A 27,967-nucleotide genomic window follows, 5' to 3' on the forward strand; every position below is an offset into this window, starting at 1 on the left:
TGAGCACTCACTATGATGTCATCTTCTACAGGTGTGTCATAATGCAAGATTCCAAAATATGCAAATGAGCTCCTTTTAGCTAAAAGAACTAAAAACATTTTTAAAAATGCCGTGCACAAAAAACATACAGTCACAGTACTTATTGTAATATTCTATCTATGAACTCAGTCTTGGTTTTAGACCTGTCACAGATGTTGGAGGATGTGATGCTTCAATTGATGTGAAATCATGATAAACCCCCAAATTTGACCAAACTCAAATATATTAAATCTTAGGTTGCACCAAATATATTGTATAAAGATGTAATTCATTTACATTCACAAATGACTGTTTAACCTCATTTAAAAAAAAACAATCTATGAATGTACAAATGTTTAACAGCTGGTCAGAAGATCTCCAACTTCAAATCTCATGATCATATATATAATTTTATTATCATATATATCATGTAAGGCTGTGGTACCTCATTTATGACCTCTGCCGATACAGTCACATCAGAGGAGGGAGTAGATGACCCTGAAGTCTTCTCTCAGCAGCAGTCATGTCAGCTGATGAGGTAGATGGTCTGGGGTCAGCTCTATGTTCCCCCATTTCTAAGAAATTTTCCTCCCATCAAAACTAGGCTCTATGTTTCCTCAGACCTACATTCCCACAGAACAGGTATGGCCATTCCCTAATGCACATAACTTGTTGTTGTTTTTCATCTATGAAAATGCTTGAAAGACGGTTGAAATTCTTTATTATTAAACTGTGGGAACATAGACACGCTCCAGATGGTCCTGGTGCAGTAGAAGTGGCTCCAAAATATTTCAGTAACACCGCTGATAAGATGATACATTATTGTTTTTAAATAGGCTGGAAGACATTATATAGATACATTATGTATCTTACAGGACTATTAACCACACGACAAATGTAATTTTATCAAAATTGCAAATTATACAAAATATATGTAAGATACAAGATACAATTTAAAGTAGCTAGAAAGCTAATGGTTAGCCTGAAACAGTTTGATAGGTTGTAAATTAAAATAGTAGATCCAAACACCAATTAATATTTGTAAGTTGTGATGCCCCTGTTGGGCTTTCCCTTGCAGGTAAAGGATGATTGCAGTAACTGAGGCACCTGGGCCCGGTGCCCGGTAGCTTATATGTGACTCATTTTTCATTCATGAAGATGCTGTGTGAGAGCTCAGACTTCTTTGTTAACCTTCTCTCCTCTAGTTCTACCCACAGGCCCCATCTTTAGTTTGGTTTTGGTTCCAGGATATGTAGCTTTAGTTGTAGTTATTTTGCTTTTTTGCACCTTACACAACCCTCACACACACACACACACACACGCACACACACATGCTCACGTATGCACGCTCTTACATTACTGATGCCACTGATGTTCACACCTCATACTAACAACACTCTTTAATTTGGTTTAATTTTGGCTTAAATAAAATATCTTTTGTTAACCGTCTGCCATGGTGTTGGTTGTGGCCACTTGAGCCAGGTCATAACAAAGTTGACATTGGGTGTTGATTATCAAGGAAAGCTAGCCTTTATGAATTATAAATGTTGTTGCAACTCATTTTTAACATCTACAGTTTTGTCTTTTTTCACCTTCTTGCTCCACTCTTACATTTTCTTTTAAAGGTTACATATGTAACATTATTTTACTGCTGCATGAAACTGTAGGTGACTCAATGATGCCGCTCCATAACAACCAATCGTTGACGTTTAATTACTCATTACTCAGTTACCATGGTTACATACTGTACTGAGTTCTTTTCTACTGTTGAGGCTGTAAAATGGTTGATAAATTGTTTTGAGCATCATATAACCCATGTGAAGTGACTCATTTCACTATCAGAATTTCATCTGTCTGATAACATTTGGAGAGTCTAGAGGAGCTGCACATTAAATTATTTTATCCCGTTCAAGTTAGCAGCAGGCTAACTGTAAGTTATCCTCTTAACCGGCAGCCGTACTAGCATACATTCATCTGGCCAGTACAAGAAAGTCATCACAAACTTAACATTTAATATCTCCGTATGTGGTGATAGGCTTAATCAGCATTGTGTGAACTCATTTGGCAAAGGCTTAAATGTAATAGACGTTCATTGATATGTAAAAGTCCTGCACTGCAGTGAGAGAACGTTAGTAACACAGAGAGTCAGACTGGTCATGTGGGCCCTCCAGCAGTTGTGGCCCTAAATAACTTAGAATAAGAAAGTGTGTCCAAACTGACTGGTGCTATGTGTTCCATCTTTGACTCAGTTAACTAAAGAGACCTGGAAGAAGAAGAAAGTAAAGCATTCATTTTTAGAAAACATCGGTCTTTACGTTGTAGTTTAGCTTTGTTCCATTTAAACTGTATACTCTTGCCTCCTCTAAGAAAGACCTGCTGTTATGAATCAACATCAAATTAAAGTGTGACTGTACAGCACCATGGTAGAAAGTTCATAGCATTCAGTGCAGTGCAGGGTGACTGAGTGCAGACCAGCATCTGATATAGAAAATGAGCTGTAATTTCAGAGGATAGGATAGTGCTAACAACTAGCCGTGCTCCTGATACCTTCTAACAGGCTAATCTAGTTTCCATCTGTCACTGGCCTTTCATCAGCACAGAGACAATAAAGATTGGGTGTGTTCACAGTCTCTCCTCGGTTTGCGCAGAGTCCACAGACTGGACACTCTAAACTGGCCAAACTGTTAATGTGAATATCCATGTTAACTCTGAGATGACCTGGAAGATGCCATTGCCTGGCAGCCCCACTACGAGAAATAGAATCTAAATTATGGACAGTGAAAGAGAATGATAGGTCATCTTTTCAACATATCTGTTTTTACAGTGAACTGGATAGGTTTGGCCCTTTGAAGCATTACCTAACATCACTTTAATAGCCTCAACCTTTAACTTAAAGGGCTTTGCATAGTGAGCCAAGTCAAAAGGCGCCAAATGGTAGACCATTCCAAGACTTTGATTCTCCTTCTCAGAAGCCATGCCTTCGTCGACTTGGATGTGATTTTTGGGTCATTTTGATGATTATTGTTGGACTTTGAAATGTTTCTTTATTTTCAGTTTTCTGCCTAAATCTCTTTTATTATCCTGTCTATCTTGACAAGATCTGAAGAGAAGCAGCCCCCAAGCATGGTTCTACCACCACCATGCTTCACATTCTGTGTGGTGTTCCTTGGATGTTCAGCTGTATTGGCTTTACACCAAACATGTCTTCTAGAGTCAAGGCAGAAAAGTTCAACCATAGTCTCGTCAAACATGGTTTGGACTGACTGGCATAATTCAGAGGGGCTTAGATATTCCTTTTTGTAAGAAAGGGTTTCCGTCTTGTCACCCTTCCCATAGCCCAGACGTGTGTGGAATGCAGGAGATGGTAGTCACATGCAAGGAGTGACCAGCGCCTGCCAGAAATTCCTATAGTTCCTTCAATGCTGCTTTTGGCCTCTTGGTAGCCTTCCAAAGAGGTTTTCTCTTCATCCTGTCATCAACTACAGGCATGATTTAAATGTAATTGGTTAATTTTGAACATAGCTACAGCCTACATTATGACAGACGTATGCAGTCAGGGTTAGATTGCTTAATTTTTTGCTTTTTTTTTGTTGAGTTAATTCCGCATATTCAGAACAGATGCTTTGCAAGCGAGTTTGAACCTGATTTTTTAACTCACATTTTTGACAAAACAATGCCAACTCAAGGTCCACCTGCAAGCTTGTTAAGGGGCTCTCAGCTGTATCACATGGTCCTCGTTACCAGAAGGAGTTTTTTCAGTTGTCACAGAACTGTAGATGTTCAAACCTAAATGTTTGAGCTTTACTATATATTCTGGATTATTTTCTGGACTATTTTTACTTTGACTGTTTTATCCACTGATATATAAAGTGTTTTGTATTTTCTGATGCTGTAAAGACAGACACATGCATAAAAGGTGCTGAAGAAAAGAATAAACCAACCATATAAAAGCTCTCAAACTCTATTGTTAAGCTGTCATGACCTTTACTGAAAGTTTGACAGTTGTATTCAAAATGTTCTGCTTCACTGAAGTTTTTGGCGGCTGATTTTTTTCTTCTGATTATAAAGGATGAATTCATTCTCATCACCACTAGAGGGCACTGCATACTATTTTATTGAGAGCAACACAGTGGATCATAAAAAATGTTTTTAAACCATAAAAAAACTATAAAGTATTAAGAATGCCATTAGGTACATGTAAAGGGGCAATATGATGATTATAATGCTAATGTACAGTCATGTGTGTTAATGTATATGCACTCACACAAGAATGTAAAAAAAAAAGCTCTTTTGGTTTATTAACGTGAATAAAGTTTGTTGTTTAAGTAACTTGTTTTTTTTCATTTAAGTCATAAGTCTGGTGATATTCTGTATTTTTCTTATTGTCAACAAACTGGTGGGCAATAATGATTTGATCCACTAACAAGCACTATGTGTGTATTCATAACCTGATATACCCTGTCTTATTCCTTTGTGCCTTAGAGCTCCATTATTGTCCAAAAAACATTAAAAACACATCAGTGACTCATGCTGTTGCACTGGATAACATGTTCCTTTATCACCATGAACACACACACACACACACAACCACACACACTGTCCCACTGCCAGGAAATGCTCACTAGAACACCAGATGTGGATTAATCCGCTATGGCAAATATTCCCCAACAAATAAACTATTTCCTCTTGTTTGAGTAACATTTATTTCAAACATATTATTAGAAAGAACTAAAGAAAATATGTAATTGACAAGATAAAAAATAATCCCAGTAAATAATTGTTTTGCTAACAATACATTTTATGAAAACCATCATTTTAACCATCCACCATCAGTGCCCTCAAAACCCATCTCCATCAGATTCTTCTCAAACAAGAACATACATGAAACTATATCTTTCTGAGTTATTTTAAACATATAAATCCTCAGTACGGTCCAGTGGGCTTGCAGCTGATGCTGCATTCAAGTCATATCAGAGTTATTGTAATTGCAAGATTCCAACGTACAACCTTTGTCAATGGCAGGGGCGCCGCTAGGGACTTTGGGCCCTATGAAAAGACATCACATTGGGCCCCACCACCACACCTTTACCTGTGAAGGTTTGCAACTCTTTTTTAGTTCAATACTAACTGTACAGTATTTGAAATATTTTATTCATGATATGTTAATTTAAAAAATCGATAAATGTCCTAATATTTTTTCGGGCTCCTGTAAGTCACAGGCCCTTAGAATTGTCCTAACTTTCACCCTCTGGAACCCCTGGTCATTGGCAACTTCTAAGTCTTTCCTGAAAGTTCCATATATATCCAACTCAGCACTCCAAGTGCTTTAAAATCTAAGTATGCCTCATCATTCATGGTGATTAAACCAAACATTTTTAACACTCAAGTGAATGCTGGCAAGTTGTAAACACAGGACCCTTCCCCATCCACTTCTACCCTGTCTGTGGAGTTAGTGTTAAAGAGAGGTGAGAGAACATTTTCATGGGTGTGTGTTACTATGTCACTGTTCAGTAGGCTGCTTTGTCACTTTGAATTTCCTCTTTATGTTTCACTTTCACTTTCAACTTAAAGTACAGTTTGAGGTTATAAGCCATATAATGTATGAGGGTAGCGGTGAGGTATTTTTCTGGGGGCCCCAAAAGGGTTAGACTGGTTCCTCCAGCTAATCCTAACATTGTAACCATGTATTTATGGTGTGTGTGTGTGTGTGTGTGTGTGTGTGTGTGTGTGTGTGTGTGTGTGTGTGTGTGTGTGTCATTGTTCTGCTGCTGCTGCTCCTTCTCTTCTTTCTCTCCTGAGCCTGTGTGTTCTGGGCAGAGTCAGTTCATAGCTTTCTTTCAGGGGGCAGGGAGCATCTGACGTAAGACATTGAGACATTCACACAGGGAAAGTTCACCTCCTACTCTCAGTCAAGTAGTAACTGTTATACTCAGCCTGAGGAAGACTTACAAAACAGATATTGCTGCATCTTCCTGCTTCCAGTTGTAAAGAACAATGAGGTAAGAGGCAAGTCTCCGTTTGCCGGGAGTAAAACTGCTTCAGATAGCTTCAAGCTGCACCTGGAGAAATGACTCTCCACAAACTAAGAGAGAAATGAGATTCCAAACAGCTCCTCTTACAAAAGGACCAGGAGACACTATCAAGAACATGTGAGCGAGTATTGTGAGTGTGTTATGGCTGGGGTAGAGTTTTCGCTGAGGAAGGAATGTTCTGTGTTTTCAGGGCGTGTTGGGTAAGCTTCCTTTGCTGTCAAATTTCCAAGAATTAACAATTTAACAAGAAGTACTGTTAAAACAGCTAAAAACAGTTACAATGTATGTGACAGATGAAACAGCAGAAAAAAGCTCATAGAACAAGATAAAGTGAGTATAAAGTAGCTAGTGTGACAGACTGTACATGTGAAATTTTGATCTGTAGTAGTCAGTAATGGAAATCTATTGTTTAATTAAATTGTTGTCTGTGCATATATGACTATTATTAGGGCTCACGATTCCACATTTATCTGCCTCTGTTAAAGATTTTAAGACTTAATCAATACACACTAAGCTATAAGCCTCTTCACATGAGTGAAACTATTTCTATAGTCTTATTTAAAGGTGCACTAATCAATATTTGTATATAAACAATGGATCAAATTATCATGTGAAATTTGAAAGATGTCACTTGTAGTGTCAAATCCGAAAGTGAATAATCATCTACTCTGCAGTTTCCTTCAGCTGTATGGAGGATTTTAGCATCTTTTAACGCATTGTGTTGCTGCTCTGGCAACCAAACAGCGGAGACATAGTTAGCAGCTAGCTGGTGAACATAGCGACGCATTTAGCAGCTAAAAAGGTATATTTCTCAGTTGGTGGAGACCAAAACAAGACTAAAAGAGTTGAAAATTGACTCCAACTGAATAATATTGTTGTTTTGTGTCTGCTTCATTAGTTAGGCATTTGCTGGCTAACACTTTTGCTAGCCAACTTTATTAGGAGATAATATTTCAGCTTGTTTTCAGCTTGTCGCACTTACAGTAAGTGTCCAAAACTAACACAAACAAATGCTAATTTGAGAAACCCCTCAATTAAGAACTTAATGCTGAATGGTGATTCCAGTAATTACAGGATATGAGTAGGCTACTCTCGCCTCTATGTCCTAAGATGGTTTTAAGGGGTTCCCTGGTTCCAATAAAATGTTTAATGAGTGCTTGAGTGGGTATAAGAGTTCTCTGAGGAGGTTTTATGAGTTACTTAAAGTGAGAACTAATTACCTTGCAGTAATGGAAGAAGTACCACATCCTGTTTAAGTAAAAACACAAGTGCATTGGTGTAAATACCTCCACAAGTTAATGACCTGTACACAAATTATATTAATGTAAAAGTACTGAAGTATTAGAATCAAAAAGTACTTCATTTGCTTCATTTATTTGTTTATTTGCTTGTGAGTTAGCTGAGAGGACGGACATCAGTCATGTCTGTGCATTAACTACGGAGCTGGACTCAGGACATGGTTAGCCTAGCTTAGCATAAACACTGCAAGCAGGGGGAAAGAGCTAGCCCTGACCCTAACCCTCTTTCCAAAGTTTTTAAAAAAATCACCTACTAACACCTCTAAAGCTAACTTGCATATTGTTTTCTTGTTGAATTCATACTCAAAAAGAAAAGTGAAACAGACTAAATGATTTTAGAGTGAGTTAAGAGGTGTAGCAATGTCTTGAGCGTGTGGAGAAGCTAGGCTACATGTAAGCCCACTGTAAAGTAAGCTAATATCCTTCTGACTTTAGCTCTCGTATCAAAATGTTGAACTATTCCTCTAGAAATCAAAAGTAAAAGTATATCTGCACATTGTGTTCCATTAGCTTCATGTTTTGCTTCTAATTTCATCATCATTCATCTTTTTTTTCTCTCTTGCAGCTTCAGCTTCAGGCAGGCCTACATTTTCTCCTACAACCTGTTCCAGTTCTGTGGACACACTTGGATACTATCTAATACAATAGCCAGGTTTTTTACATTTGGTCAAGGTGAGGTCAAAGATCTGACGGTAGCCCAACAAAGTAAAACATTAACGAAAAGAAGGCTCTTTAAATCATTGGTGATTCATTCCATGATTTTAAATGGAGGGGAGGAGGAGTAAGATACTGCATGTTAGTATGATAAGAAAGTGTTTGTTTTTTTTACTTTGCAGATGCCTTAGCAGACACGTTTTACTCTGTTGGCTTTGTGATGAGTCTCTGCCAGCTGCTCTCCATCTTGGAGCTTTTCCATATCGCAGATGGGATTGAGAAAGCCAGACTTCTTCCCCGCTTAATCCAAGTGTGTATCACAGCTTGACCTCTTAATGGAGTTTCATTATAAATCATGTGGTTGTTATCTGATGTGTAATCAAATGTTCTTTATCCATTGGAAGCAGATGATGGACTGGGTGTGCCATTTGTTTTTTGTTGTTTTTTCAGGTTATGGAGAAGAACGTCCTGCTGATCATGATCATCATGCTGGAGGAGATCCAGAGTAAACCAGTGGTCTGTCTTCTGCTCTTCTTGTGGAACATTTTAGACCTCGTAAGGTACGAATTTCATGTCACTGTGAGGTCGGTTTGTCATTCATTCTGTTAATTCTTTGTTAGATAGAAAGTAATCTATGGAAATAGATCCCATTCATGACATCAGCTATGTTACTATTTAGATATGAGTGATAATCATACTTACCATGTATATTAATGTTACGGTGGAACATGATTGACAGCATTATGATAGGTGAGGCCAATGCTTAACCCGTGTAAAAAAATATTTTTCTTCCTCTTACATTTCTTATTTTATTGAGACGTTAGTGTTTTTCAAAAAGCAATAAAAAGTGAATTACAGAAATACCTTTCTAGGTGGAGCACACAACTGGATAACAGGTTTTTAAAAAGTGCTGAGGTCATAAATAAGGCTACTACAGCCCCACTAGCAACTGCACCTTAGTATGATCAAGTCTGCTCATTGTCCAGCAGTTGGAACAAATGAACCTCTTTACATTTACTGCTTAGATTTCATGATCCCCTAGAGAATGAATCTTAATCATTTCGGCGACCTCTGACCTTTCCTGGAATACCACCAACAAGCCACATTTTCATCTTGTATGTGAATAAATATTAAATGAACATCCAAAATACCATATATCTAATTAGGCATTGCTTTACAGAGGATGAAGTTGGGTAAATGAATACATTTTTTAGGAATATCTAAAGAGAGAACACAGTATAAACCAAAATGAGGTAATTAAAATATAAATCACGACACAGGTCAGAAGTCTGGCACTGTGTCTCAATTCACATACCTTTGTTGGTACACTTTTGTGTACTACACTGTGTACACTCTGTACTCGTGTAGTGTGCAAATTTCAACATGTTAGTGTTGTCTCAAATCAAACACAGCTGTTGCACACTTACCAGAAGTGACGATTAGCTAGTTAGCAAACTAACATTAGCATTTTAGTTATCGTTACAGACTGCTAAATTAACCCAAGTAACTATCTGACAGTATAGTGGTACACAAAAACACAGGTATAATTTACATTTGTATAACGTGGTGATGTTCACTGTAATTACAACGTCCTCAGCCGCCATAACCTGTTTGAAAAGTGGCCCCTCCCCTTCTGCTACGTAGCAAAGATAGCGACCGTAGAGAGGGAGAAGGGTCCATAGTTCCACACTCAACTTTTTAACTGTTCTGAGTGTACCATCCGGTTACTCATAGTACACTGTATTTTTCCATACTTCTCAGTGTGAACACACTCATGCACTCAAAATATGAAGAGCAAGTACATTAGTACAGTAGTGGTGAAAAAGAAATGGTTAAAAACCCACATGCTAACCTACTGATCCAAAGGGATGTAGGCTGTTGTGTAACACACACTCACAGGTGGAAATCTGTTAACATTCTAATGTCTGATGACAGGTACCCCCATGAACTGCTGTGTCTGATGGATACACCATCCATCGCCATGCTGTGGACCCGCTACACACTCTGGATCCCTTTATACATCCTGTCGGTCGCCACAGAGGGTGATCATATTTTTTTATTACTTCCACTTTAGCTTTCGTATTGTGAAAGTGAGAACATGGTGCTCGGGGCGTCATTCATGGTCAGCTTGACGTACACTTAATAATTGTCAGACACCTCATGTGTTGTGTAAGGGAAGTAGTGTGAGTGCACAGGAAATGAGTTAACAAAGCAGAGTACATGATAAAATGTCAGGAAGTGTGTGAGGAAAGCACAGTCCAGCCTCAGACAAGTGTGTGTATGTGTGTGTTGACAGCAAGCCACTGATAGCTGTAAAGCTCAAGTTATCAGTAACACACAGGCCAACAAGTCTGATGACTGACCACTGACACCAATATATTGTCATTTTAACCATGAAAAGCCATTTAATGTGCTGTAGCAGAATGAGAACACATTCCAATTCACTTCAATGGGAAAGTGTTCTCAGCCTTTTTGACCCTATTGTTCTTTAAAGTATTAGTCCAGCATCTTGAATGTGTTCCATCTGTGCCGATAACAGTTTTTTTTGTGTTCTCCAGTCGTCACTATTTACCGCGCTCTGCCGTACGTTGAGCCGACAGTCTCGTCCTCATGCCTTAATTCAACAGTGTCGACACACATTCACCTACCCTTTGTCCTCATGGCCTACCTGCCTGTTCTCGCTCTTGGTAAGATATTATTTTATTTTTTTACATCATCTAAAAATGAGCTCTACTGAATACAAAACTAAAATTCTGGTCATCTTCTGACATCAATGGTACCCATCTTTACTACACTACTATTAAGCATACAATTTAACATGCAGAATATAGCACATATTATATACTTCACACCATCTGACTTTCATCTTTTATACCAAAAATACTCTTCTAGCCAAAAACATCACATTTACTATAACAATGTTCCAATCCTGACTTTTTCTGATATTACATGCTGTGGAAAAAATTTAAAAATGTGGCTGTAGTTGTAGAAATCTTGTGGCTACATTGCATTCTGGTAGATGCTGCAGCTTCATGTCAGGAAATATCACCAGTAATTATTACTAATATGTGTTTGATGCCTTTTATCTTGTGCTTATGTTACTGCCCAATAACCACAAACTGAGGCTGGTTTCTGATGAATTACTCAAGTTTCTGGTTAGTCAGGCTCCAGTCATGCAGACACGTTTTTTTTATTTTTTTTATTACCCAGCAGTTGATCACAGCTTAAAGGCCCAAACGATAATTTACGCACCTCATACTGCTTTAGTTGTGCGACAGGTGTACTTCAAAATGCACGTATCAGCACATTTGAACCGGAGCTACAGCTATGTAATTAGACTGAGTCAGGGCTTGTCATGCCTCAACTTGTAACAATCCCAACCTAGAAGCTACAAGCTTGACTATTAACTCTCAGTACAATAGGAAGCCAATCTACCATATAATCTACCAGCAGGTACACTGTTTGCAGTGGAATTTCTACTTTAATATTATATAGTTTAGACTGTTGTCACAAATGTAAATCCATTGTTTTGTGTATGCCATCTCTCTAACAGCAGTGTTGTGTTTTAGGGGCCTCTGTGACAGTGTGGCAGCTGCTGAAAGAGAGACAGCACCACCTGGAGAAATGGTGCAAGAAGATGAAAAGGAAATGAAAGAAGTGGAAGTTTGGACAGTGGACGATCAACATTTTCCAGGAACTTCTGAAGCTTATATTTTATTAAAAAAAAGACCACATGGATTTTCCCATTTGAAATTGACTATTTTTTTTTAAATTCAGTGAGTTTGATGTCATTAGTGTATTTAACTGAAGAAGCCACCATTGATCCTGTGTTTGCTGATGCACTTTTAATGGGAATATATAGTTTTAACAGACATTCTTGTTGACTGAAATACAGCTCATGTCCAACTAAAACAGGCAGGAAAGTTGAAGCTTGTGTTTTTCATCATGAGGACCCTCTCTGTGTGTGTTACCGTGGTAACAGCATGCTGCCGCTCCTCTGGGCTACCAGCCATACGCTCTGGTCCACACAGCTTTCTTCTGGAGCTCAGCGGAGGACCTCAGGGCCAACAGAGCAGCTGAAACAACAACAACCATCAGATAAACTTCTCAGTTTATAATCAAACAAGAGTTTTTCATTTGTGCCAGAAGTGAGCTGCCTGCTGTAGTGAATGTAGGAAGTCAAAAGAAGGACATTCTGAGTGTTTTAGGCTTCACCTGCTACTGCCAAAACTGATGATGATGTCTCTGCCAAAACAATACCAACAGCATCAGTGTTTCCCCTCTTATGGAGTTCTGTTTACCTTCAGTCTTACAAACCAAAACCAATCATGTGTATCCTGGACAAACATGTTGAATGTGTTTTCTTACTAGTTATAACATATCTGCAGAGACATTGTTTTAGTATATTATTGAACCTGCATGATCTACATCATGAATTCATTAAGATAACTGGATATGTATGAACATGCACATTTTCTGTTTTCCTGGTGTGCTCATTAGTTCCTCTACTATAAGTCTGCAGCTCTGTGTCATAGACTTCACACTATATAAAACTAGCTTTTTAGACACTCCAGGAAAAGTTGCAGTATTGAATTTATATACAAAGACTAATAACTTCAGCTAGTTCAGCAGGTTTTTTTTGGTCTAATTTCCATTCCAATGATACAGCTGTTCTCATCTTTATTTTATTTTACTAAATTAACTCTGTATGGGGAAAATACTTTTTTAGTTGCAGTACTGATGTTTGCCTCTGGCACCAACTGGAAACTAGGCTGACCTGCTGTGCTGTATCAATCTCTGTTAACATATAAATGATTTACATTCATGTTAAAATCAGCTAACAGTGTCTTCTTCTCTTTGTATCATGTCATTTGTGTTCTTGTGTTTATGCTATTAGAGCACAATACACAAACAAGCTAAGCCCCCATCCTTAATACAAACAATGCTCCACAGCATCATTGGTGATAAAAAGCTCCACAGGGTAGCTTTCAGTTCAGTGTTTCCTCTGTAATATGAATGCTAGTTTAGTATCTGACACTGTGTGGGTCTAACTGTTTTAAGTTGAGGTTCTAGTCTTAAAGGTGCAGTGTGTATGATTTAGTGGCATCTAGTGGTGAGGTTTCAAATTGCAATCAACTGAATACTCCTCTACCTCCCTCTCCTCTTCCAAGCATGTAGGAGAACCTACGATGGCTGTAGAACTCATGAAAAATGTGAAAGTTCCTCTCTAAAGTCAGCGTTTGGTTTGTCTGTTCTGGGCTACTGTAGTAACATGGCGGTGCAATATGGCAGCTCTGTGGAAGAGGACCCACTCTCTATGTAGATATAAAGAGCTCATTCTAAGGTAACAAAAACACAACAATTCTTATTTTCAGCTGATTATACACTAATTAAAACATACTGATGAATATCATATTATATTTCTGCCTAGTCAGTTCAACTAGATGCCACTAAATTCATCATTTTTGGACCTTTTTTGTACATTTCTGACACGTCCACTCAGGTTTTTATGCATGAATTAAAAATGCTCATAAAAACAGGATGGAGACACACATATTGTAAACTTAATATGAATGGCACATCACCGCTTTTCTTCTCTTTCTGTAACGATAAAGCAAACTTCATCACTGTCACTGAGTTGAAATGGATTTCTCACATTACTGTGTCAATGTGACTCTACATTTAAACATGACTTGCACTTTTAAAGCTGAGTTCTATGTGTTATATGAGCTGCTGTGTTTGTGTTTGTGTTTGTGTTTGTCACCTCTGGCTGTGTTGACACTCGTGGTTGACACATTCTGTTCAGGAGCTTCTGTGATACTGAGAAGCCAGTCTATGAACTGAAACACACACATATACACATACATTACATATTGTCATCATCATCATAAACTGACCCATCATTTTAAAAGAGTAAACAGCAGTACTTGTTGGACTGATGGTGATGGGAGCAGAGAAATCAAACCTTGTGTGCCTGGCTGCTCCACGGCTCTTTATCCAGCAGAAGAGCCAGGCTGTGGGACATTCCCAGCATGCACGGCGACTGGGCGTCGTCTGCGATCGGCTCTTCGCCGTACAGGCTGTGCTGTAGGGCTGGGGGCTTGGAGTCGGGTTGCCACGGGAACCACTGGGCCCTGATGCCGAGGAGGAGCGGCATGAAGTGGTCACCCCAAGAAACCACAGCGGCGGCGAAAACGTGGAACAGGAAGTCTGTGGCCTGAAGACAACCAATGAAATGTATGATCAGCTTCTGGAGCTCAGTGTACACAATACTGAGATTAACCAGTGTGCAGAATATTGAAAATATCATCACTTTGGGGTCATTTTGGGGTCTTAATAACAACAGTTTGTCAGTAGAGTTTAGAATGTTTACAGGTTGTCACGGTTGGTATTAAACATCCAATCACAGAGCTTCGAATTCTGTTCTGTACATTGCCTACAAAGAGCTGAAATTAAAATATATATTTAAAATTAGTTCACTTTTTAATTCTTAGTCAGTTTTGGATGAATTCAGTAACTATGACGTTGTGACTGCAACAATAAAGCATTTTATACCACTGACTGGCTTCTTCTCCATAGCATGGAGCTGAGGGTCATGGGTATTGTAGTATTTGACATTAAAGACATACATTCTCAGAAACACAGCAGCAGCATTCCATCAGTCACAATGTTCTCAATCCTTTATTTACTAACATAATAAAATGAAAATATTTGACTTTTATTTTTAAAATGTTTTTTCTATCAAACTATTAAAAATACTTTAATGGAAAGATTTGCTGAAACATTCCAATGAAAAACATGAAACTTAAAACTAAAATATAAATCTGTGGAACCTTAAATAATAAATACATTAAATTAAATATGGAGCTCAGGCAGGGCAGTGATGCATCATCATTGTGATTCTATGCAAACTTTTTCAATTAAATAATTACATTTTAATTAAATTAAACATATTTTAGTAGTTTTTTTTAAAACATGAGTTTTTTTTATATATCATATATATGTATGTATTTTGTGTTTTGTGTTTACATTTTTTACCTCTTCATGCTGATGACCGTTACTCACTCCACACTCTGCTATGACAGCCATGGATTTCCCAGCATGCTGTGTTGTGTCCACAGTGTATGGTGTATGTCAGTTATTATATGTGAGTTATTGCGATGACAGTAATAAAACAAACTGTTATCACTACATATCTTAACTGTTTCGTGTCTATAGTTATGTATAGCTACATAAATTACAGTCCTATTACTACTAACACTAGCCAGTGTTAACAATGTCTTTGGACTGAACAGAACCACTAATATAGATGATAGTCAATGTTCTCCAGCCTCACACACAGTATTTGGTGGAAAGTCTGAGACATCCAGCAGGATACAAAATAATAAGCAGGAAATAAAAATATACGTGTACTTAACACATAAAGAGGTGATAACTTACTCATTTCTACATTTTTTGTAAGTCTTGTATTTTAAGTCAAACATAAACTCCTGTCAGTGGACACGCCCGACTGAGCTAAATCTGCATTCCAAACCACCTCAGGAATGAGAGTTATTTCGCTGCCCCCCTGCTCTCACCTGCCTGAGAGTCGTCTGTGGCATGTGACAACAACGCACTGACAGCTCTGGAAATACTACTCCAAACATACCAGTTTGGTGTCTCCACACGCGACTGCGGTCGCGCCGTAGGCGACATTTCGGATGAGCCCCATCAGCTCTAGCAGCCACTCCATTCGTTTGGAAACGCCTGGAACAGATAACAAAACCATCTCAACATGTGGACTCACTCAAGGGTTTTCTTTTATCTGCTATTTATTGTGTGTGTTGAAGTTAAATTGAATTGATTTGAATGATTAAATATGTGGATTTAGAAAAAATTCCTAACTTCAGCACGCCTTGGTGGTTACTTTGTAAAGATTCATACAGTATTTGTTTACCACTTGAAAGACTAGAAGAGGAGTAATTTCATTTTACGATACTACGCCTTCTTCTCGCTTCGACACTTCACCTGTATTGGCGCTGGCAGCCAGTCGGCACTGGTAGAAAGTCTGCAGGAGGAGCCAGCCCACTCTGTGGCGTGGCCAACCGCGAAGCACGCCGGCGATGACGTCATTGAGACCCAGAAGGGGAACTCTGCCCTGGGAGGTCAGGTAAGCCAGGACGAAGCAGGTTTTCTCCATCTGAGCCTAAACAGAGGCACATCATGATCACATACAGCTGAAAAATGAGACCTAAGTTAGAACTATGGGGTTAGAATTACAATTCCTCAAATTGGAATTCAGACAAGCTCAGTTTAATATTTGGTTGTGTGACATAAACTAACCATGAAACAACCTATTTCTACATCACTCTTTATTTGAATACTTGTGACAAAAGGCTGTAATAGGTTTTGTCAAAGTTGTCATGCTCATGCAATTTTTATTAATCTTAACATTATTAACTCTAAATTTTTTAAGCAACTATTTGTATACCTTAAAAATGTCCAACTTTGCCACCCACTAGTGGTAGCATTGAGAAAAGCACTGCTGAACATGAATTACTCATAAAACTTTATGCCATTAAAATTTAAAGATGCTATAATCAGACTAAAATCCTACAATCAATAGCTTTAAACTAGGTTGCAAGACAAGTTAGCTCGTGTCTAATCTTGATGAAGGTTATGCTTGAAAGGAGTAGCTTAACATTTTGGAAAATATGCATATTTCTTTGTGAGAGTGAGATGAGAAGATAGATATCAATCTCATATCTTCATGTTTAGCTGGGCCCACCATGTCCTGATTCCTGACATGATATCGTCTTATCTCACATGCAAACAAGCATTTCTTTTTTACAGGTCAGAGCAAAGGTTTTCTTCTATGACTGCATACTGTATATGAATATTATAACTCAAATACTACTACTTAGTATTTGAGTTAGTACTACTTATACTATAATGTAAGCTGTACACTAAAACATTTACACAATAAAACAGCTTTTACATTGTACTTAGTATCTTTTGGCATATCATACTGTACCTCTGTGACTTGAGCGATTCGGTCGATCTCTGTGTCAGACATCTCAGACAGACATTTGGTGATTCCTACGTACAAATCCACCTCACTATCCTAAAAATCAAAATCATCAGCAGAAGACCATTAAACTCTCAATGCAGTGACATTGAAATCAGCTGTAATGTCAGTTGAAGTCCGAGCCATGAAAGCCGTGGAGAACAAAATAACCTGTACCTGTATTTGGTTGGGCAGGAGGGTGAAGATCTTCTCGGTGGCGGAGCAGAGGATGGTCCAGCAGTTGTTGGGGGGGTTCGGCAGAGCCATGGCCTGAGCGAGACCCTGCAGCAGGGAGCGGCACAGGGACAGGCGCTGGGGACGAAGGTCCTCTTGGAACTGCTGTAGGCCAAGACTCTCCACGTAGACCTGGAGCTTGTCCTCAGCTACATGCTTCATCCACAGGCCCAGACTCTCATAGAGGTGAGCCCGAGTCTGATACTGGAGGAGAAATACAGTCTGTAAAGATCTCCAAGGCCATCGTTGGCTGTCTTATAGATGGCAGGGCTGGACATTAATGCAGTACTCTTTGGTACCAACTACGTCTCAAGAAGCGGCATTGAGTATTTAGATAGACACATGTTTATATTCATTGCAAGTATACAATGAAACTCCATTTGAGCCCAACTGCAGCATAATAATATAACATATATACAAATAACACTACTACACACACACGAGCCCAAACACATCTCACCCATACCAATGACCACATACACATTGATACCCATACCCATAAAAACTTTAAATAAGGGGCAATGAAACATGACAGTTATACACCGTTCATTATTGCTTAGAGTCAATTATTGTACTAAGTCTATTATTGCACTGGGTCCAGTACTTGGTCAGACTCATAATCTTGTCTACTTATTACTTCCCAATATAAATCTTATTTTTCCAGTTTTAGCCCTCATTTTATCCAGGCAGAGTTGAGGAGTCTGGCAACAAGTTCTGTACCAAGATATGTTTTTATATCTCAGAGTAAAGTATCAAGTATTGTTTGGTACTGAATCATATTAGACACTAGTACTGAAGAAATCCAAACAAAAGCCGGCTCTACTAAAAAGATACAGAGTGTGGTAGATGGTACTAATGATTTTCTGCTCATACGTAACGTGTAGCCTAATTTAACAAAGTGTTCAACAGTGACACCTAGTGGTAATAATAATGTAAATCAGCCATCATCACCACACAAACATTATATGAAGCAAAATATGTGCTACTGCTGTAACCAAGAACCTGTAAAACTCTTAATATACTCAATAAAATATTCATTTCCAAGAACTTGATGAAAGTAGAAAACATTCAGGTGGAAGCTGCACTCACTGCAATGGGGTTTAATGCACCTGTATGTAGTGTTACTAGTGTCTCTATGGGTAACTAAGCATCAGTGAAAAGGACCAGAAATCATTAAAGTTACTATAATAACTGCCAGGAGTGCATCTGATATATGAACAACTGTGCAGTAAATAAATAACATGAAGGAGGATTCCTCTGTCAGCATTCCACAATACCACCTCTACAAGAACTTACACTGAGACTGTGCACGAGAGGCGGTGACAGCCAGGACCCCAGGAAGAGAGAGGCACTCTGAGAAGACTGAGCTTGACTCGCTGCCAGCACCACACACTGATGCTGTACATCCTCTCCTGTAAAGAAAAGAACACATTTGAGCTTGCCGCTTTGACTTTGTAGCCTCAGAGTCCCAATTCATGAATCAGAGAGAACTCTCACCAAAGCTCAGCCTCATCAGAGGAGACAGGACAGCGCTCCAGTTGATAGGTGGGTACTGGAAGCTGGCTCCAACTGATGATAGAGGTGTCAGCGCAGTCTTAACCAGAGCTGGATGAGCAAAGTCTGGACCTGAGACCAAAGCAGATTTCCCAAAAGTAAGACTCTTTGTAGCAATATATCTTTATCAGGGCCCGACTGATACTGGATTTTTGGGGCCGATACTGATATTAGTGAGTAAAGAAAGTCTGATATCAATATATCGGCTGATGATCTTATATATACACAGAATATGTACATAAAAAGCACATTTTTTGAGTATGTGGTTATCAAACACTTGTGATATAGAGATGTAATGGAGGCATGATATTTTACAATTTAACTATAAACTTTATAAACTGTAAACTTCACTGGAAATGAAATAATTATAAATTATTATAAATAATAAAACATACAACAACAAAAACATGTACATATATATTAAAATTGAATTAAGAAAAAGGATCAAATATACATAAAATGCTGCTTGTATAACTTTTTTAAAGATAAAAAATAGAAAAAGTAGAAGCTTTGCAGTAAAGGGATGTTTTTATTTCAGCCTTCCTGCTTTTGTATGTGGAGCTTTGGGCTTTCTGTGCTTGATAGTGTATTAAAAATTCAGAGAGGTATGAAGGTGCTATACCATCAGAGCATTAAAAAGACCTTCAAATCAATTCTAAAAGAAAGTGGAAGCCAGTGCAATGCAGCTAAAAATGGGAGTGATGTCATCTCTCTTTTTGGTCTTGCAGCAAAGTTCTAAATTTCTTTCTAGACCTTTTTGACCAGTAAAAAATGCTTTGCAGTAGTCGACCCTGCTGTGTGGAAGAAAGCCTAATGATGAAGTTGATGAAGATGCACAGGTGGCAGATTAACCAGCATACTAACCTTTCTTCCCAGCCTCTGTGATGAAGTCAACGACTGACCTGATGACACTGTTCTCTGGCAGGTAACTGAAATCCTGAGGAACTGAAGAGGAGGACATGGAGCCAGAAGAAGAAAATACATAAATATAACTGTAGTAGGTTCCAATTCAACCGAACTAATGCTGATGCTTTCCTATGATTTAGAAATGAATCTTTTCCTGGTATTCACAGGATTTCTTAATAATCCAGTTGATTTTAAACCCAGAATTGCCATAAACTAAACTAAACTAAAAGAACTGTAGAATCATGTTTTTCTGATTATGTGTAATGGTTTCTTTGAGGCGGAAAAAACACATCGTATCTCTCCACACGACACTGTTCCCTCCATTTGGAGCTGTTGTACCTACCTGCTGTGTGACTGTGACTGGTGGACATGTGAGCCAAATGCAAATGACCCACCAAACAGGCGCTGTTGGACTGCAAGCCAATGGCTCCTGAGAACGTTATGATCTGCAGGTGAAACAGGCCAACGCACAGGACAGCTCAGTCTAATTAGTACTAATGAGACACATGAAAAAAATGTCATGCCAATCTAAACAACCTGTTTATTGCATATTAAAAATGTCACTCCATAGTTACAGTATTTATGGTAATAATGATAGGAAAAAGATGAAAGTAGATGGTTGCATATGTTACATTACCTGTGTGATGGCACGAATAACTTCATTAATCCTGCTCTGCTGCTGGGAGGAAAGCTCCATCTCGCTCTTCAGCTGGAATACAGAACAGAGTGAGACAGTTAAAGAGTTGTCCAGCAGCATCAAAGATTCACCGCTTAATAAACGGACTGTGGATGAACGGGAATCTTAGTTAAATCAACCATACCAAAAATAAAAGAGTACATAGAGAGGAGGTTGGGGTGGTGACAGCAAACAGTGTTGGTATCAGTGTATATATATATACTGTACAGTGAGCAGTGTCTCTTTATACTGTCTGTACACCTGCATTCACCTCTGTGGAGCCCCACTAGTTAATGTTGGGTTCTAGTTAAACAGCCATACCATATAACTGCTACATCTTCACTTTCATTCCAGCAGAGGATCTTTGTTGCTTGTAACATTCCCCTCTCTGTTCCCACATTTCCTGTCTAACTCTATATCATTAGGCTTTCTTCCACCTGAGAAATGAGTTCGACTGATGCTTTGTCGATATTAAGGAGTAAAAAAAAAAATCCAGAAATCAATATATCAGCTGATCATTTTATATTTAAACAAATACATAAACATACTTTTTCTTTTTTTGCTATGATCCCTTAAATGAAGTTATCAAACACTTGATACTAGATATGTAATGGTGACATCATATTTTACAGTTTAACCATAAACTTTATGTATAAATGAAATAAGTGCACTGAAACAGTCAACTTTACTGGGAATTGAATCATATTATAAATAAATATAGCTAAATAAATAATAAAAACACATACAACAAAAAACATGTAAATATATATTAAACTTGAATTTTAAAAAAGTTACAAAAAGCCTGTGTCTTTTATTTTTGGGTCCAATTTAAAGTTCAAACATTTTTCATGGCAGTGAAGGTTACCACAATTACATTTTTTTGTCCACACTGTTCTTTATAATGTCTAATCTGATCACAGTCTGGACAGCTCTCAGTGTGAAATGTAAATAATTGGCACCACTTTGAGGCAGAACTCAGAACTCAGAGCAGACACACTTCTGATTTATGACATAAACATTTCTTACCTGAATAATGTAACTCTCAGATCCTACTGAAGCCACCAGACCGTTGGCAGCAGCCAGTCGCTGCATAGTGGGACAACCCTGAAACACAGACACACTCTGCTCATCACTGGACACACACTAACACACTAACACACTAACACACTAACACATTAACACATTAACGCACTAACATACTAACACACTAACACACTAACACACTAACACACTAACATACTAACATACTAACACACTAACACATTAACACATTAACGCACTAACATACTAACACACTAACACACTAACACATTAACACACTAACACACTAATACACTAACACACTAACACACTAACATACTAACATAGTAACACATTAACACACTAACACACTAACACATTAACACACTAACACATTAACACATTAACACATTAACACACTAACACACTAACACATTAACACACTAACACACTAACACACTAACACATTAACAAATTAACACACTAACACATTAACACACTAACACACTAACACACTAACACACTAACACACTAACACACTAACACGCTAACACGCTAACACATTAACACACTAACACACTAACACACTAACACGCTAACACGCTAACACGCTAACACACTAACACATTAACACACTAACACACTAACACACTAACACACTAACACATTAACACACTCACACACTAACACATTAACACACTAACACACTAACACACTAACACACTGATGTCTAACTCCCACATGACCATGAACAGGATACATGATACAATGATTGGCCCAAGCATAAACAAGTCAGAGATTTTGATACACAAAGCTTTCATTAATTTGAGATTTTATGCAAATCAGTTATAACATATGAAGCTTGATTTTAAAACTATAACAGGCCGTTTTGCATTTTTGCAATCACAATCACACAGTCCTTCAGTATAATATGTCTGACTTTAAGTAGGCAGGCTTATTTTCTACTGCTCAGCTGCTCTGAGATGTCTTAAAGGGATGAGATAGAAAAAAAGATTCATGTCTGAAATGCAGATGTTGCACCTCTGCTAGTAAGATCTTGATCCAAGCGGCCAGCAGACGAGGGTGGATGTCCTCTGCTTTCCCGTGGCCGGACATTGACAGGCCGTGGACCGCCAACCCCAGAGCCAGGGAGAAGCCTGGGGTCTGCACACAAACAATACACAAGCAGGTGTGTGTGTTAACCACAGAGAATGTTTTAGTTTAGATCACAAAGACATGTAAGCTATGTGCTATATACTGTACATACAATTCTACACAAGATCAGCTTCATTTAGTAGCTTCTAATCTGCATTAAACATCATGTGTTCATGTTAAATGTTTGTGATAGTATGTGACAATATGAAAAGTGTGTGTACCCTTAGCAAAAAGTAGTGTATTCAAGTGTACTATGAGTATACTTATTTTATACTAAAACTGAGGCAGTATACTTGAGGTTTACTTTTTATATACTATATTTTATATACTTAACCCTCCTGTTGTCCTCAAGTCAAGGAAGGAAGGAAAGGAGGGAGGGAAGATGGAAGGAAAGGAGGGAGGAAGGAAGGAAGGAAGGATTGAAGGAAGGAAGAAGGAAGGAAGAAGGAAGGAAGGGAGGAAGGAAAAGAGGGAGGAAGGAAGGAGAGGAGGGAGGAAGGAAGGGAGGAAAGGAAAGAAGGAAGAGAGAATGGAAAGGAAGGAATGAAGGACAGAGGAAAGAAGGACGGAAGGAAGGAAGAAGGAAGGAAGGGAGGGAGGAAGAAGGAAGAAAAGGAGGAAGGAAGAAGGAAGGAAAGGAGGGAAGAAGGAAGGAAAGGAGGGAGGGAGAAAGGAAAAGAGGAAGGGAGGAAGGAAGGAAAGAAGGAAAGAAGGGGGATGGAGGAAGGAAAGAAGGAAGGGAGGAAAGAGAGAGGAAGGAAAGAAAGAGAGAAGGAGTGAGGGAGGAAGGACAGACGGAAGGAAGGAAAGGAAGAAAGAAGGAACAGTCAAAACAAACGGGTCCCGGGAGGAGGACGACATGAGGGTTAAGAATAGTATAGTGAAGTATACTTGGCTTATACTGAAACGTATAAAGAAAAGTCTAAGACTAAGTACATTAATACTAAGACTTACACTTATACTTTAATACTAAAGCTTCTACTTGTACTTTAGTATACTTTTGACTTCTTTCTGCCACAAAGTACTAATACTTAGTATATCTGGATCCAAGTACAGAATAAAGTCAAGTCATTGACTCGTGCTTACATTTCATTTAGCAGAATAAAAATGTTTTTCACTACACACTTTAGCTTTGAGGTATTACCCCTGTTATAAACTTATATGTTCAACATCATATAGTATAGAACTAGTACAATGGCAGTATATAGAAGAGTGGACTTGTGCTATACTTTAAGTATACTTTAATAAACTAAAATGTGGACTAGAAGTATATACCTAGTACACTAGTAGTATATAGATGAGTGTACTTGTTGTATACTTGAAAGTGTACTTTTATAAACTTAAAATGACCTTATAAAGTAAACTTAAATTATACTTTTATTAACTTAAAAACTTTCCAATTTAGTCTGAAGAGGTATTAAATTATTATACTTTCTAGTACACTACAAGTACATGGTCCGTAGTATACTTGCTATACTTATACTTACACTCAAGCATACAAAATGAATTTCAAGTATACTACTTTTTGCTAAGGGTACACATAAACACACTGCTGTCCCTCATCACACACTCTCCTGCTGACCTGCTGGCTCTCCTCCGTCAGGGTGCGCAGAGTGTTCATGACCTCTTCGGCCTTCGCGGCGTCTACGATGCCTCCGCTGAAGGCTGAGACGCCCACACACGCCACAGAGTACGCCAGGACCTGCACAGGTTGACATATTCGAGGACAGAACACACCTTAAGATACTGTCCCACTATTGGAAGCTGTGGTTATTAAGATTTTCAGTGTTGTGTTGTGTCGTATGAGGCAGTTTTTACCTCCTGCATCATGCGTCCCTGCCCGCTGCTGTCCTGCAGGTTAGTCAGCAGTTTGTCCAGAGTTTGGGTGACGTGGACGTGTTGTTCCACCTGTCCACTGCTGCAGAGAGCCGCCAGCACCAAACCCAGACCCAACATACAGCCAGTACTGAGGGAGGAGAAACAAGAAGGAGGACAAGGACCACTAAATGTTAGACAATAACCAAAACTGGTTATTCTATCTACAGAATAGGGCTAGGGAAATACATCGGTATAGATCTAGGTGCATTAATATTTTGTAAAAGCAAAGATAATCATCCCTACAATATTGTCAAAATATCGATATCGAGGTATTTGGTCAAAAATATCGTGATATTTGATTCTGCCCATATCACCAAAGCCCTACTACAGAACATATAGCGTTTACACATAACTGTTTATTTATACATAAGTGGTGAAAAGTATAGAAATTGTTATATTCACCACATGTGCTGAATTGAGCCTAATACTGTATAGTGTGCAATTATATAGAATATTATATACCAGTGTTTAGGTGTAAAGGTGTCAAATATTCCCATACACATGAAGTCACAGAACACTATTTCCTCCACAACTGCTGTGTTGCCCTTTCAACTTTCTATCAATCTATCACCTGCAGGTTCAAGTTAAATTTAAGACTTTTAAGTCTTTTTTAATACTCTGTAAAATGTTATTGAACACCTGTTTCATCATCTTACCAGCCGAGTTATTAAAGTATGACTGAAAACCATCAGAACTACTTTTTCAGTACCTCCTAGTAGTATAAAATAATAATCCCCGTGTCATATAATCAATTAAATGAATGTGACCTATTCCTGGAATCAATGAAAAATGATGAATTAATACAACTACAAAGTCCATGCACCTTTTCTAAAGTTACTGTGGCTGCAGTAGTGATGGTGCTGACTCATACATTACACTTTCAGTTTATAGCTGAGTCACATCTGCTGACAGCCTTTTATATCTAACATTAATGTTTACAGCAGGCAGTAATGCTTTCACCTGCAGAAACCCTGATCACAGTGTAAATTGGAGATATTATGACCCACCAGTTTGGGAACCGCTGGTGTATACCACACGGTGTATTGTCACTAGTTAGACGTTAGTAAATCATATCATCATGTGTGAGGATGCAGCACTGACTTGTATTCCAGATCTGGGTTGAAGGAGCATTTTTCCAGAGCGTCCAGAGAGCTGAGGAGCAGATCAGCATCCTTCTGAGCAGAGACGTCACTGTGTGAAAGGTGGAGAGCACGGTCAGTGATGTGTTATATACAGGATCTCAGCTCAGGAACAGCTTCCTGTGTTTCAATCAGTGCTACACCAACATACCTGAGCCGCTGGTGGTGCAGGCTGGACAGCACCATGCCCAGCGCCAGGCCGGAGTGGAACTGGACGGCCTGGGAGTCGTCCGCGGTGGGAGAGCCCGGTAGACCGGCCTTCAGCGCCGACAGGACCTGAACCAGGCCGTCCCGTTGCCACACCACCAGGACGGGGACCAGCAGGGACAGAGCCAGGCTGGCACAGGAGCGAGCGATGGCACTGGCTGTGTTCTCACCTGAGTAGGAGCGCTGAGAGGAAGGAGGTGTTGGACGAGAGTTATTAACTCTGCAGACTGAACCAGTACAGCAGATGATCTCATTATTCATTCACACATTAGTGAGGGAGGAGAAGGTACTGCTCTGTTCTTCCTGCAGGAGTTTGAGACTCATTAAATGACTCAGTGTCATCTTTTAAATCTTTTATTTAAATCTTTTATTTATGATTAAAAATATGATAACATTTATATTCCTATTGCTGGTTGCCTTGGCTGTGGATTTTGTCCCTCATTTTTTACAGTGGAGTTCCCAGAGAATAGCTTCAGGGTCAAAATGGAAAGTAGGAATTTGACCATTTCCACATAGATATTAGCACAACAGTATTGTATTAAGAACTTAAAACTTGAACCTGTCCTTTAACATTAGGCTTCCACCAGTTGTAGAGGCTGTGTAAACCAACTTTAGTAGTAGAATTTCACTTCTTTTGTTCCTTCTTTACTCAAAACAGAAATTCAAATACATCCATACATGTTGAAACCTGGAACCTAAAAAGGATTTGAGTGGACCGACCAGATTCCTAATGTGACCTACTGTGCATACATGAGTATTTATTTAGCATTTATTCATTAGGACAGACAAAGACAACGCAGAACAATGATACCAGATAAGACTTACATGTAGGAACCATGGGAAAACTTGTCCCCTGGCCTTGTAGCTGCTGCTGATGATGCTGAGCAGGGTGTCCAGCACCATGGCCAACCAGCTGGCTGTAGGTACAAACTCTGGTCCAGCCTACAGCAGGAAGTCAGTAGAGAATGTCTGTTAGGGTTTTACTACATTAAGCTGTTGTAAACCTTAAGTTATACTGTCCACAGCAGTGAAATGTGGAGGATGAGTATCTTACCCCGAGGCTGCCGTCATTATCAGCAGGCAGGTTGCTCTCATATTTGGCGAGGGCAGCAGCCAGGCCACTCAGAGCCAGGATGGAGTTTCCCTGAACAACAGGACTGTCCCTGAACACCACACAGTACATATAAAAGTTAATACTGACTAGTGCTTTTGTATGAAAGTGCAAATTACACAGTTCCTCAACAGTTCAGTTCTTTTGAATCTAATATGTAGCGATCAGATGTAGGGGACTCACTTTGTGGCAGCTTTGATGACATCTGTCAGCTGATCTCTGGCCCTGAGACGGATGAGAAGAAAAAGATGGAGAGAAAAAATAAAGATGAGGGAGACAGGATGAAACAGTAATGTGAGTGGGTCATCACTGTGTGAAAAGACACAACTACATACATTTATATATACACACACACTCACACACACACACACACACACACACACACACACACACACACACACACACACACACACACACACACACACACACACACACACACACACACATAGTCCTTTCATCAGTCACCTGGCTGTTACAGCAGATGTTTGCTCTAGTAAGATGTGTGACCTGCTGTGTCCTTCTGTGTGTGTGTGTGTGTGTGTGTGTGTGTGTGTGTGTGTGTGTGTGTGTGTATATTAGTGTGTGTATTAGGGTTCAATAAATATAAACGATAAAGCCAATACTCATATTTTAATTCAACCTGTTGATTTTTTGATATTCTAACTTTTAGAATGACATTGTTCCTCTCATTAGGTTGCAGCATGCACCATGTGACTCTAGTGCTTAGTTTCCCCTTCATTATTTATATTTATATGCTTGTGATTTGTAACATACTTGGGTAATACATTTTATTAACTGTTCTAATTAGAAACGTGAACCATTTGATGCTACTGCACTGTATAATAATCGGTATTGTACACTTGCCTTTATTTCATTTCTTATACTGCTGCTGAAGCTGTAATTATGATGTCATACCAAGGCTGTGACACAATCATTTTTAATAATGTCCTGAGGTGCATGATAACACATGTGTCATATCTGATAAAAAGGTTATAATCCTGAGTGTCTGACTTAATGCCTTCTTGTAATACGAATATGA

The 27,967-nt window shown here is 38.8% G+C and overlaps 2 protein-coding genes across 2 annotated transcripts in view; one reads left to right on the top strand and one right to left on the bottom strand.

Annotated features, from left to right (window-relative positions):
- Positions 1 to 6,191: 6,191 nt before the first annotated feature.
- On the top strand, positions 6,192 to 11,683 carry hacd4 (3-hydroxyacyl-CoA dehydratase 4). The gene is made up of 7 exons (XM_062444518.1): positions 6,192 to 6,250; positions 7,914 to 8,020; positions 8,185 to 8,312; positions 8,453 to 8,562; positions 9,938 to 10,044; positions 10,561 to 10,689; positions 11,572 to 11,683. The coding sequence occupies exons 1-7, from the start codon at positions 6,192 to 6,194 to the stop codon at positions 11,652 to 11,654; spliced, it is 723 nt and encodes a 240-aa protein (XP_062300502.1). The 3' UTR covers positions 11,655 to 11,683.
- Positions 11,684 to 11,696: 13 nt separating this feature from the next.
- Positions 11,697 to 27,967, bottom strand: part of focad (focadhesin) — a 45,969-nt gene continuing 29,698 nt past the window's right edge. Inside the window, exons 23-43 of the mRNA XM_062444804.1 lie at positions 27,112 to 27,153; positions 26,872 to 26,980; positions 26,643 to 26,759; positions 25,762 to 26,000; positions 25,573 to 25,662; positions 24,412 to 24,559; positions 24,176 to 24,295; positions 22,480 to 22,602; positions 21,445 to 21,522; positions 20,380 to 20,451; positions 20,086 to 20,188; positions 19,701 to 19,781; positions 18,780 to 18,908; positions 18,579 to 18,694; positions 17,226 to 17,486; positions 17,016 to 17,105; positions 16,010 to 16,187; positions 15,651 to 15,748; positions 13,968 to 14,219; positions 13,767 to 13,842; positions 11,697 to 12,078 (exon numbers count right to left, since the gene is read on the bottom strand). Coding sequence (XP_062300788.1) covers positions 12,005 to 12,078; positions 13,767 to 13,842; positions 13,968 to 14,219; positions 15,651 to 15,748; positions 16,010 to 16,187; positions 17,016 to 17,105; positions 17,226 to 17,486; positions 18,579 to 18,694; positions 18,780 to 18,908; positions 19,701 to 19,781; positions 20,086 to 20,188; positions 20,380 to 20,451; positions 21,445 to 21,522; positions 22,480 to 22,602; positions 24,176 to 24,295; positions 24,412 to 24,559; positions 25,573 to 25,662; positions 25,762 to 26,000; positions 26,643 to 26,759; positions 26,872 to 26,980; positions 27,112 to 27,153 — 2,596 coding nt within the window. The 3' untranslated portion in view covers positions 11,697 to 12,004. The remainder of the gene's footprint in view (positions 12,079 to 13,766; positions 13,843 to 13,967; positions 14,220 to 15,650; positions 15,749 to 16,009; positions 16,188 to 17,015; positions 17,106 to 17,225; positions 17,487 to 18,578; positions 18,695 to 18,779; positions 18,909 to 19,700; positions 19,782 to 20,085; positions 20,189 to 20,379; positions 20,452 to 21,444; positions 21,523 to 22,479; positions 22,603 to 24,175; positions 24,296 to 24,411; positions 24,560 to 25,572; positions 25,663 to 25,761; positions 26,001 to 26,642; positions 26,760 to 26,871; positions 26,981 to 27,111; positions 27,154 to 27,967) is intronic.

The sequence above is a fragment of the Scomber scombrus genome, chromosome 23 (genome assembly GCF_963691925.1).
Source record: "Scomber scombrus chromosome 23, fScoSco1.1, whole genome shotgun sequence".
Lineage (NCBI taxonomy): Eukaryota > Metazoa > Chordata > Actinopteri > Scombriformes > Scombridae > Scomber > Scomber scombrus.

What these genes read in the sequence shown, in the direction of transcription:
- hacd4 (XM_062444518.1), top strand. Translation starts at nt 6,192, where the DNA reads ATGGCTGGGGTAGAGTTTTCGCTGAGGAAGGAATGTTCTGTGTTTTCA. An exon ending in TTCTTCCCCGCTTAATCCAA is followed by an intron (nt 8,313 to 8,452) that starts GTGTGTATCACA and finishes TTGTTTTTTCAG; the next exon opens with GTTATGGAGAAGAACGTCCT. An exon ending in CCTGTCGGTCGCCACAGAGG is followed by an intron (nt 10,045 to 10,560) that starts GTGATCATATTT and finishes TGTGTTCTCCAG; the next exon opens with TCGTCACTATTTACCGCGCT.